Source organism: Balaenoptera physalus (genome assembly GCF_965194825.1).
Source record: "Balaenoptera physalus genome assembly, chromosome: 14".
Lineage (NCBI taxonomy): Eukaryota > Metazoa > Chordata > Mammalia > Artiodactyla > Balaenopteridae > Balaenoptera > Balaenoptera physalus.
Window position 1 is genome coordinate 3914319 of NC_138893.1, and position 12436 is coordinate 3926754.

Consider the following 12436-nt stretch of genomic DNA (forward strand, 5'->3'; position numbering starts at 1 on the left):
TTGGATGGAATGTTCCCTTTTAAAATGAGCCTGCAAAATCTAGGAGTAGTAACATAGTGATATTTTAACTATGAAAATGTATTGTGCAAAAACCTATTAAAAATCGATAGGGAAGTTCTGAAATATGTAAGTAAGCATTTCGACGGTATACATGTGCCTACATATTGCCCATTGGGGAACCATGGAGAAGGCATAAAGAGGATTTGAAAAAGAAAGTCTTAACCCCGAATGGAAATGCAGCTGAATTCATCAGTAATGGAAAATACTTACTGTTAGAAAATGGTTTCGAGATTTCTTATAAATGAGTTTGTGCCTTTAGCATTGGTCACTGGTCCTACTCCAATGCATAAAGGCTTCAGGAGCATAGCAATTCATAGTGAAGTTAAAGCTTCTGGAACATAAGAGTCTGACCTCACAAGAAATTCGAAGATGTTCCAGGATGTATTTTTTGTGGCTAGACCATAGTACAATAGTAATCAACTAGGTCGTCGGATGTATGATCTCAGAAAACAGCCCCCTTTTTGTCCCCTGAAAAATCAGGTCAAAAGTCCGGGTGCGGCTCTTAAACGGATGACTGCCTGCTGTTACAAGGTAAAAATCCTGCTGCTTTCCACCTCTTTACATGCAGCAACCCACGGCAAGGAGTACTGAGAAAATTCCATTTGGTCTCCTAGTTACCCTCTGTGCCATTGCATAGAGAATTCTCTAAAAGGAATTCTGATCAAGATTCTTCTACCATCTTCTCTCTACCCTTCACCTTAAGACTGGCAGAGACTCCATGGAGAAAATGGAAACAAACATTAGCCAAATGGCCACTTTTTCTTTATGTGATGGGCTGGTCTCAGATGATTCTTGATAGGATTATAATTGACATCTAGGTTTGCTGTTAGTGTTTGCATTAACCTATGTTCTTCTGCTTTTAAATGTTTCAAGTGAAAAACCTTTCCCCAGTCTAAGATTCTGGGTATGGATAATTCAGATTGAATTTTCTCTTCTGCCTCATCTAATCTATTAATTGCTAAATGCTGATTAGTAATTCTTTTGCAATATGAATTTGTCTTACCTTTTTCTGCTTTTCTGAGCCATCGTAGGGCCTCCTTTCACAATATTTAGGTCATTCTAAATGTCCTGAATTTACGGTCCTTTTCTAAAAAAATTTTAAAGTAATGGGGAATTTAGTAGCCAGTATCTTTGCAAGGAGTAAGAAACTTGAAAACTATTTCCTTTTGATACCATATTATTCAGTAGGGTATTTTTTTCAGATGAAATTCCCTACAAAGTTAAGGTTGATATTACTATAACATTTAAAAATATTTGGTAAGTTTACCTTTGGTGAAAAATGGCCTACTTTATTTGACTAACATTTCATTAATAATTTTTGCTAACACTTATACCTCCTGTAACAATTTTACTTATTTTTTTCCTATTTTTACCAATTCTGCCATTGATTTTTCCAATGGATATTAACTACAATTTCTATGTCTGGGACTGTCAGATTTGGGGTAACTAGTACACTTAGAAAATAAAATACTAGAATTGTTTTCAGAACTCCACCACTAAAATTTAGAAATAAAATTATTCAGTGTACACTCTTGACCATGATATTTAAGTAGAAGCTGAAGATAATTTTCCCTTTGACTTATGAACTGTTTATCACTTGGTAGTTTTTCCTTATTCCTATCCTTATTGCCTAAAAAGTAATATTTTGTGTAATTACTGTATTCTTATCTGTACTATATTCTTGTCTGTGCAATGTTGTTTCTATTCTAATTTTATATTAGTTCTTTAAAATAAGACCTCAGGCTTTCAAATATTTTACATTCCTTCATTCATTTGAATAAACTCCTACTGAGTTCCAATTATGTATTAGATATGAATTATGCTGATAAAAATCTCCTGGCAAATTATGCTGATATAAATTGTATACTTTTCTTAAAGTTCAAAATAGCTTTTGATAAAGTTGTCAAATCTGACCAAAATATCATAAAAATCAGAAATACTATGCCTCTTTCTGTAGATCAAGTGAAAGATGGCCTTTAACTGTAAGGTTATACATTCATGTCAAATGTATAATATGTATTTTTAAACTAGCTTTAAATCTATATTATTTCCCCCAAACTAATAATTAGTAGCATGTATGTAGTTTCTGATGCCAAAGTCTCCATCATTGTTATTTTTAATAATTTACAATTTTATTATCTTGATCTTTACCTGCATATATATACTTATGCATTTACATATGCATTGCATTTATATATACACATAAGTATATATATATGCATATACATATGCAGGTAAAGATCAAGGTAATTAAATATATATATTATTTATGTATACTTTATATATATTTATATACACATATATACATACACATACAGAGTAATCTCATTTAGAATTCTGCTCAAAACTTTCTTCCACTTAAATTTTTTTTAAGATTTCCGCAAATATACATCATGATTTTACTTAAGTGCGGGGAACCAGCAAGTAAAAAATTCTTTCTTGATTTCCCGTCTCAGAATGTCTTTTATTTTAAATGTGATGGTAAAATTCTACTAAAAATGCATTTACTCAGGACTTGAAAGGCAGTGACAGTGATTCAAGCTCAGCGGAAGAACGGAGAGTCACTACCCGAGTTATTCGCCGGCGTTTGATTATAAAGGTATCCCGAAGCCGGATCAGTATGGGGCAATGCTGTATTATTAGAACTTTTCTTGTGGTTTGGAAAATTCAGCATGCTTGGTAACTAAATGGCTCTGTATGTTTCTTTGCATATTTGAAAACTTATAAAAACAACCACCGAAAGGAAAGACTCACGTTGCATGGTAGTGAGTATTCTGTCTAGGCTTGTGTTTGACATGTGGCAGTTGTAATTTTATCCGAGAATTCTTGGCATTTGTATACTGCTTTCCTTGGAAAAGTGTTCTATGTGTGAACAAAGATTCTACCTTGGTGAGAGAAGAGTTCATATCAAATGAAATGTTCAACTGAAACCCCAGAGGCTGTAATGAAGTATAAGGTAACATAAAGACGAAAGAGAATGAAAGAATTAAAAGGCTCCCTTCTCAGCCTTAACAGTTTTTAAGTGAAAACAAGTTCTTCATTATCAATCAGTGACTAAGAATTCAGTGTTATAGCCTGGCATGGATGTATATGACATAATGCAAACCAAGCAAAAACTTCTGAAATAGGTTTTTAACTTGACTGACATACAAAAAATCAGGCTGTTTTTTTTTTAAGGCTGTATTTTTAAGTAGAGGAAGCAACTCTTACTGGAAGTGAAAAATGTAATTCTACCCTGTTACAGCGCAGTTGAATACTATGAATAAATCTTGATTTCCCCCATGAAGGCCTTTTGAAGCACCGACCTTATGTATGGGAGGTCCTACAGACTGCTTCTCGCTGTCTGCTGCTTGTCTTCATTACTCTGCCTTTAGAGAGATCTTTCTTGATGTTAGAATAATTGAGTGCAGAGAACTAAGAAGCCATTTTCAATACACAGTCCTTTGAATGTGGTCCAAATAACTTGAGGCTCCTTGGTTGGCAGTTCTGAAGAGAAAGAAAGGAAAGGAAATATCTATTGAAAACCATTTATCAAACTTATCACCCATTTCCAAAGTGTCAGGACACCAAACCAGAGATGTAGGGAAGTTGGCTTAGGTATCCAAAACTTCTTAATCCTGCTGCTTGTACTTTTCTTGTAGATCAGATCTTCATCTTCATCTGAAGAGAAGAAAATCTGCCAAATCTGCTCTAGTATGGTTTTTCTAAGACTCTGGAAACATTAGAGAAGAAAATAAGTCCTTGTCTAAATCCTAAATTATCCACAAATCAACCTTAAGCTCAATAGGGGCCATGAAAAAAAGTATGAATCACTTTGAAAATTCCACATGGGCAATCCAAATTACTTACTGGTATCTAGCATTTTTGCAAGCATTTGGCCTGCTATTTATGAAGTCCTCATAATCAGTCACCTCCCACACATTTGCTGGGATTAGGGAGAAGAAATCCTTAATTTGGTTTTTCTGAACATGTTAAAGCCATACTCTGTTCAGGCTTTGCTAGTCCCATGATTAAAATATTACTTCTTGAAGACACTAACGTGAAACATCTAGAAAAAGCACACCAGACATACTGTCTTGTAACTTGCTCTTTATGCTTAACATATGACATACTCATGTTGCATCAAATTCACCTCATTTCTTTATAATAGCTGCCCAGTATAGAAGTTGACTCCTCTACATATGACAGAAGAAAATAAACATAATCCTGCATAGACAGTGGGAGAAAGCATAGAGAAGTTTTACTCTGGGGAACACTAAAACAAAACGATAGAAACATCAACCCCCTCCCTAAGTCAGTGAGGGTTATTTCTTTTGGTCTCCTAGAATTCTACAACATGCATTAGCAAGTTAGCTTTTAAGTAATTTTGTTAGAAAGAGTTATTTATATATTTAAGCTTAACATATAATTATATATATTAACATTTTTATTAAGAGCTTAAGTTTAAAAGACTGAAATACACTGATGTTATAGGCGTCATAAAACAGAGGAGACTGTGTTCTCTTCAAATCTTCACTTCTTGAAGTCAGTGTGATTTTAGGGAGGTTGAGTGGAATCATCAGAGAATGGGTTTTATAAGTGGGGAGGGCATTGTATAAACAATGGAATCACTTAAACAAGCTTTGAGAAATGTCTTTCATACGTGACAGAGAAACCAAAAGCTAAAGGCTAGCTATAATTATAACTGGAAGCTATAGGTGTAAGAAAAAATCTTTGTAAATTACATACATAGAAATCTTTCTGGTTAATATTTTTCTGTTCAGATTTTGGGGGCAGTTGAAAAAGATCACATTTCTGTTGCCTTTTCTCTTTATTCCATATGTTGGTACCTTTTTAATGTAAAAGAGCTTGAGACTGCAGTACTACACGGTAAATGTGACATGGGATCCATCTCTGTCAAAACACATAAAATGAGAATGTTAGGACCTAAAGGAGTCATTGAGACTAAAATTACTTCTTTTCCTAGATGACAAAAACCAAGGATCGGAGATGAACTGATTTACCCAAAACCACACAGCTGGGCGGGAACAGTTCTGAGACCAGAACCTAACCCCTGGTCCTCTAGAGAAGTGCCTTCTACCTGCGTTTTCCACAATACTGTATTCCTTCTCGTCCAGAACAAATTAAAAAGGAATAACTTTTCCTAGACTAAATTAGGCACTTGGCCATTTAGACTTTTCCGGTGGCACACAGAAGAAGGCAGCATTGAGCTATCTTTCCTGGAAACGATTTGATGGGGCCAGAATGCTAGGAATTTGACCTACTTCATGGAGGCTGTTCAGCCTTGGACTGAACCAGCCATAGTAATTCCCCTAGCACTTAGAATCCTAGAGCGGAAAACTATTTGGTGGTTGTTCCATCCTTCCCAGAGCTAGCTTTGGCCAGGAAGTGTCAAAGAAAGCAGTAGATATATTCAGGATTCCATTATCACAAGTCTAGGCAAATCTGTGTTCTTAGCCATTCAGTTAGTATAATAAATGGAGTGAAAGTAGAATTTTATGATTTTTCTCTTTAATTTCACATGTGGATTCATTCTTTTTTATGTTTTTATATTTTTACATTTAATATTTTCAAGTCCTTAAGAAATGAGTCAAGTTAACAAACTCTCCCATTTGTTTTGGGATTTTTAAATTTTATAAGCATATTCATTTATTTCTATATAATATGATAATATCACAGTGGTTTCAAATGCTTGGAAGCAGTTTAAATTGACCAGTCCCTACGAGCTTGTTTACATTATTTGCTTAGCAAATGCAGTGATTACAAAGGTAAAAACTTTAAACTAACTCAAACCATTGTGAAGTTTGATTAGATTCAAATAACTGAATTTTTACTATATAGTTCAACTATATTTTTATTTCTACTTTTGAGTTTTACTGACTTTCAAAATAAGGGCTTACATGTATGTTTCCCCCCATCAAACAACTCAAAAGTACAAAAAGTTCAATCTATCCATCCCACTTCCCATTGTTCACAAGCTTCAGATAACCATTGTTCTGGAACAATGGAACAAGGTAACCATTGTTCACAAGCTTCAGATCATTTTATATACATATACCAATATGTATGTGTATATAGAATATACATGTGCTATATACATATACACATACATCCCCAGCAAGTGGGTTTCTCAGAATACATATTGCTTAGTAATTTGCTAAGTTTACCTATATAGTTTCTCTCATCTCATTTTTTTGAAAGTTCAAGTTTTAATGTTGTGTACATCGAAGCAAATTGGTACATTTCATGTTGTTATTTTTTCATTTTATTCAAGAAGGAGAGAGGAATAAAAATTATAAAATGCAATGTTTCCAGCAGGGGTCCAAAGGAAAGTACAGTAGTCTTCACAAAGGTGGCCACCAGGAATGATACTGTGACACCATATGTGCTGTAATTTTCCTTTGAAATAGGAAAGAAAAAAAGTGCGGTAGGTGTTGCCAAAAATAATGCCATCACCAAAACTAGCGGGGAAATTTTATTTACTTAAAAGTACAAAGGTTTTCAAGAACCTTAGAAACTAATTAGAGATTATTTTCTCTCATTAAAGAGAGGCCCTAAAGACCTCTCCTTGGTAACACCTGATCTCCAATGTACCTGACAGAATTAAAGATGGATGAAATTTTTTTTTAATGTATTTTGTGACTCCTCACTAACTTTCCTATCTATCCAGTCAACTACTATCTAATCCACTCCCTCAGTTTAGTGAGCTTCTACATAATCATATATCTTATTTCGACCTTATGTAAAGCACTAGTTGACTATAGTTAGTGCCCATTTAAGACTAAGAGAAGTATCTTCACCTTTAATTATACATAAGCAGTATGAATTTTCAGTAGGAAAGAATGAAAATGCCCACATACCACAGCAGATCTCAACAACCTATATGGCTTGTTATTTATAACTAGGGCTTTGCTTTTTTCTAACGCTATTAATATAAATCAATGTACTTAAATGTATTTGCTATGCTTATAAATATACCTACTTCACATTTCAGAGACTATCTGCGAATTAATTGGCATCTTTCCCCACCAAAGGGTCAATTTATAACATACGTAATAGTATGCTATTTTAATGGATTTTCCTGGGATCCTGGAATTGTCTTAACAACTCAAAGAGCTAGACATGTGCAAGAGTTAGTTCAAACATATCTCACTTATACATGTTTAAACTATAGTGAAACTTTTCATGACCCTTTTTTTTTTTGGCTTTTCTGCTGTCTTTAAGCCTTTACTTGTAAAATAAAATGAAATTGTTTTTTTTCCAGATATATGAAATCAACCATAGGAAACATAAATAACACTCCCATAAGAACTTGTTGCAGATTTTAGTGCATTCAGGCAGGAGACCTCTACATTTTTCCAATTTCCTTCCCTTGCTTAACTGTGCTGATTGAAACTAATCATAAGCAAGGTTCAAGGTGAACCTTGAAGCAAGCAGGAGCAGCAAGAAACATCATGTTTTATTTTCATCTCACCTGTATACCACAGTGAGGTAAAATGAGTCAAGTATCCCACCCATGACCTATGAGCCCACAATCTCTAAGAATACAAAGTCACTTTGTAGAAAGAAAAAAGAATAAAAACAGAATTTTGTTAGCAACACAAGGTAGTGTTTCGGTCTCTACTCTGTTATTAAACCACAACCAGTTACTAAACCAGTTATTAAACCACTGTTTAATAACCACTGTTTAATAACCACTGTTATTAAACCAGTTGTTAAACCACAACTGCCTTTCTACTTGTTGTGACATAAAACAATCATAGAATTTTCTCACCATTGGCTGGCACTGACAAAATTAACAGAGCTACTACCTTTCCCATGACAATAACACTGAAAGGGTTAGAATCCTGGCTCTCCCAGAAATGCAGCTGTCTTCTTCGTGATCTGCCATTTTTCCTAAAAAACCTACAGGTGTACAATAACTACAGTACACAGTACTATAGCACTGTACAGGTCACCTCTTCAACAAAAGAAGTATGACTAACAAGGCAGTAGGTCTCTAGAATGGGTCTGCACTTCAGATGTTTGTCCTTGTTCCCCAAAACTGTAAGTGAGACTGACCTAAAGTTGACACCAGTGAAGAAGGTAATGTGTTACAAATACAGCCCTATGTTTGCTCTCTGAGTGGTTTTTCTTATCATACAATCATAGAACTAATAGACATTAAGGAGCCATCTAAATCTACTGACCTGCCTATTAGCAGGAAAATATGATGCCACCGTGGCAAGTTAAGAATTTATCCCATTTTTTTGTTAAGTCACCAGAGGAAGATCCTTGACAGTTTCCCCTTCTAAATCAGACAGCAGTCACTAACTGAAAGGCTGTCGTCTTACATTCCTTTAGTAATTAATCAGTCATCGCATAAGACTCATTCACTTGATAATACTCTGAAACTATGTACTTCATCAGACATTAATTATTCTCATTTACAACTTATGAAAGGCTCAGTCTGAAAAAAAGAAATAAGGTTTTCTCTGTACCCTGAACTTTTCTCATAGTATTTGAAAAAATATTGCCTTTAGTAAAGGAATTTTTAAATTTAACAAACTAACAAAGGGTGATTAACACCCCAACTAAGGTGCTACCTCAATTCAAATCAGACAAAAGGAAATCCACCAAAATGAGAGATTTCGTAGGACTAATGAAGAAACATTATTCAAAGTGAAATGATCTAATTAGAGCTCTAATCGTTAGCTAAATCTTTTTTCAACAAATGAAACCTTTTTGTTTGTCTATCTATGTATAACTGTATTCTGTGATGACATATTTTCAAATTCTTCCTTCTTGGAGTTTGTTGCTAACCATCATTCTTGTGCATACTTGAGGTTTAATGCTTTGAATGTCGTTGACTGCTAAATAACCATCCATGGAGTCAGCCTTTTCCCCTTGCCCTGGAATTGCAAGTAGAGTTTATACTTTCTTTTTCTAAAATTCCACAGAGCATGTGTGTGGTGTATGGAGAGATGTGGAGATCTATCCATCTCGTATGTTGCTAATCTCTATGCCACATCCTTTAGGGAGAGGAAGCAAAAAACATTCCTGGTGAATCTGTCACAGAAGAACAGTTTACTGATGAAGAAGGCAACCTCATCACCAGAAAAGTAATCATCACTGGGATTTCATGCTTCTCTTGGGGTTTAGATTTTCTACTATTTGCTTGCTGTAGTGTCACCTCTTAAAATAGAAAACAGGAAAATCTCTCCTTTTCACTATTGCTTCCTACAGATCACTCGGAAAGTACTAAGACGAATTGTTATCCCACAAGAGAGAAAATATGATGACGTGGTAATGGAGAGGGACTGTCAAAAAGAAAGTAGAGAATAAAAGCTTTGTGAACTCTCTAGAATAGGCTGCTAACAGGCTGGCATCTGCAGTGTGGCAGCTTGAAGCATTTGCTGCTTTTGACACCTTGCGCATTTGATCAGGGTCAAAGAAAAAGATTTTCCTTCCTAACATTCTTTAACAGTATATACTCTTACTATCTTCTGAGTTTTCACAGAGATCATTTCATTTATGGAGGTTGGAACATGCCGGTTCGAGCATGGGAGACAAAATTAAAAACCCTCTACCACCACCAAACCCCTCGGCCATGCCCCACCCCTACCCAGTGCTTTACCTGCAGCCCAGTACCTACTTGGGACCCAGATAGAGAGCACTTGTTTCCAGCAAATGCACAGGGTTTAATTAAAAGTTAGAATGACAAAAAGCTCGTCTCAAAATCCTTACATCTAATCTATACATTTCCTCTTTCCAGTATATTCTACAGGGAAATATGAATTCCCCCATCTTAACCTGAGGAGGATTCTCCTCTCTGGGTTAATAACAGCCCATTTCCAATGTGCCAGTTAAAGAACTAAAGTCATCACTGAGCAGTGTAACTCAGCAAATGAATCTCTAGCTCCCAGAGAAAACATCTCTGGTTATTTTTCATTTCTTTCCCTTTCTCAGACCTGTACCCTTTTCATTTAAAAAACAGAAACTTCAATAGCCTGTGTTTACATAAGAAAAAAGTATACTGAAAATTTCTCAGAAGGAGTAAATCAGAAAATTGGAAAGGCTACTGTGTTTTCCATTATAAATAGGGCAAAAGCTGAGTATTTGTGCAACCACTTTGCTCCCAGAGAAGTGTGTCCTTGGTGCTTGGTGAAGACAGGTCTTACTTTATGGAAAAGGGATGCCTGCTTGGTCTGGAGTAAGAGGACGGGCTTGGTAATTCCACAAATTAAAAGAGATAAAGTCTCTCAGCTCAACAGCATTTCCATGGTCTTTAGTTCATGATTAGTGCTCTACTGAGAAATTTCAGTCTCATTACAACAGATTATTTAACATTCTGCTGGCTTAAAAAGGCATAAATTATAACTTACTAATATTTTTATAATTGGGGTTGGAGTGCCTTGAGAGTTTTAGTGATGACTTCTTCTGGCTTCACAGGAGTTAGACAAGCTGTCCAGTTGTTTGATCACTAACCTACTGAATTATTGTGAAGTACAGTAACGTATCCCTTCTGACGGCGCTCCCTCGCTCGCCCTGATGCCGCTGAGCCGTGTGGTTGAGGCAAATAGATTATATTTGGGGACGTGAAGTGACAAAGCACTTGAAACTGTGTTTCGCTTATCCTAATCCAGCCTCAAGGGACCAGAATGGAAACTGCTTTTTAACGAAAACCCTTTCACCGTGAAATCTTAACGTGTACGTTCCTTTTAAAGCAGGGAGAAGGTTATAAGATGAAGACGAAGAAAGAAATCCGGCACGTGGAAAAGAAGAGTCACTCATAAGAGTACATGGTCAGTCAAGGTGGTAAGTGTGCTCTTATCAACAACAGTGAGATGTAACTTCCTGTGAAACTTCTAATTTCACCCAATAAGTGATTCCATGCCCCCGCCACCCACTTCCTCTCTTTTTCACTGCATTGCAGCTTTGAATATCCAACGAGTAGTTGGTGGTCATTTTCAGGTTCATGTACAAGTCCATCTGCACACGAAAACTATGGCCTCTAGCTGACAGTCCATAAACCTTCTCTTCACAAATTAGGAATTTAAATATAAATGAGGGTTTCAGAACCAAATGTAAATAGTGATCGTTGAGTCTCCTCTTAAGAGCGGAGGCTCAGTATGAAGTGCAGTAGCATTATTCACTCTAACGGAAAGACTATTTGGCAACAAACCGTTCATACAAATGTATGTGGAGATTCGCATTGACCAGCTTTTCACCATTTTACCACAACAGCATCTAAGAATATAATTTTGGTTGAAATACAGTGGTTGCCAAGTTTAAACGAAATGAGCAAAATCCCTATATACTACTTCATATATTCTGTATAAACCAAAGCAAATTAAATAGGAGGTTAATGGCACTACTGTGTTTTCTAAGTTAAAATGTGTAGTGAGCTTTGTTTAAGGTTGTCTGAACTTTCCTTCATGGAGAAGGATATTTTCCTTTAACACTGTTTTCTGAACTTTGTGCTGTTTCTTTCTGTGTAGCTACAATTCAAAAGCCCATTTGGGGTGAAAAAGCAGATAGAGCTTTGAAAAGCTCTGTGTAAGTCTGTGAGATAAAGCAGGATGAGTCCTTTAGGGCCGCTCACCGACAGCTCTCCTAGCCCCAAGTAACAAAGAGCAAACAGATCCCAGTTTCCACTTCACTCACCTGCTGTTCCCCAGCTACCAGAATCCTGGTACTTGGAGTGCTGCTGTAAAGAACTGAGAAATCACGGAGTCTCACTGCCCCAAATTTTGTATGCAGGGTAACTGTAACTAAGGCCCAAAGAAATTCTTAATCCCTCCACCTCCAAAAACAACTTATTCTTTATTTATTCACTTAAAGATTTATTTCACTTCCTCTCTGTGACGCTTTCTGCCTAGGCACTGGGAAATCATCGGTAAACAACACTAGGGAGGTACTGGCCCTCGCTGACCTTACATTTTGGAGATTTAACAGTAGTCAGTCACTTCAGTATTTAAGGCACTGAGAAGACTCCTAAGAACTGCAGAGTGCTCTGGAAATAAGAGTGTTTGCTATCCATACTCTTCCAGTGTATCAGGTGTACTCTTCATTTAATTCTCTTGGATCGGTGCCTCTCTCATCCCCACTTAACAGGCCCCAAATTGCCCAAGGTCACCTAAATAAAAAGTGGCAGAAGCAGGATACAAACCCTAACAGGCTGCCTCTGGAGCCCACACACTCAACCCTGTTAACTGGAGATTTGACCTGGTCTGAGGGTGACAGGGAAGGTTTCCTTAAGAAAATGATGCTTGAGCTTAGTTTTAAAGGGTGAACAGGATTCATCTGGGTGAAGGGGAGGAAATTTGATGGTGTTTGGGGTAGCCTCCTAGGCACAGGCTCTAGCGTTCTGCAAAGGCCAGAACTGGGAAGAAAC

The 12436-nt window shown here is 36.3% G+C and overlaps 1 protein-coding gene across 1 annotated transcript in view; it reads left to right on the forward strand.

The window, feature by feature from the left end:
* Nucleotides 1-12436, forward strand: part of ANK3 (ankyrin 3) — a 342898-nt gene that overhangs the window by 317566 nt on the left and 12896 nt on the right. Inside the window, exon 44 of the mRNA XM_082424963.1 lies at nt 10767-10857. Coding sequence (XP_082281089.1) covers nt 10767-10835 — 69 coding nt within the window. The 3' untranslated portion in view covers nt 10836-10857. The remainder of the gene's footprint in view (nt 1-10766; nt 10858-12436) is intronic.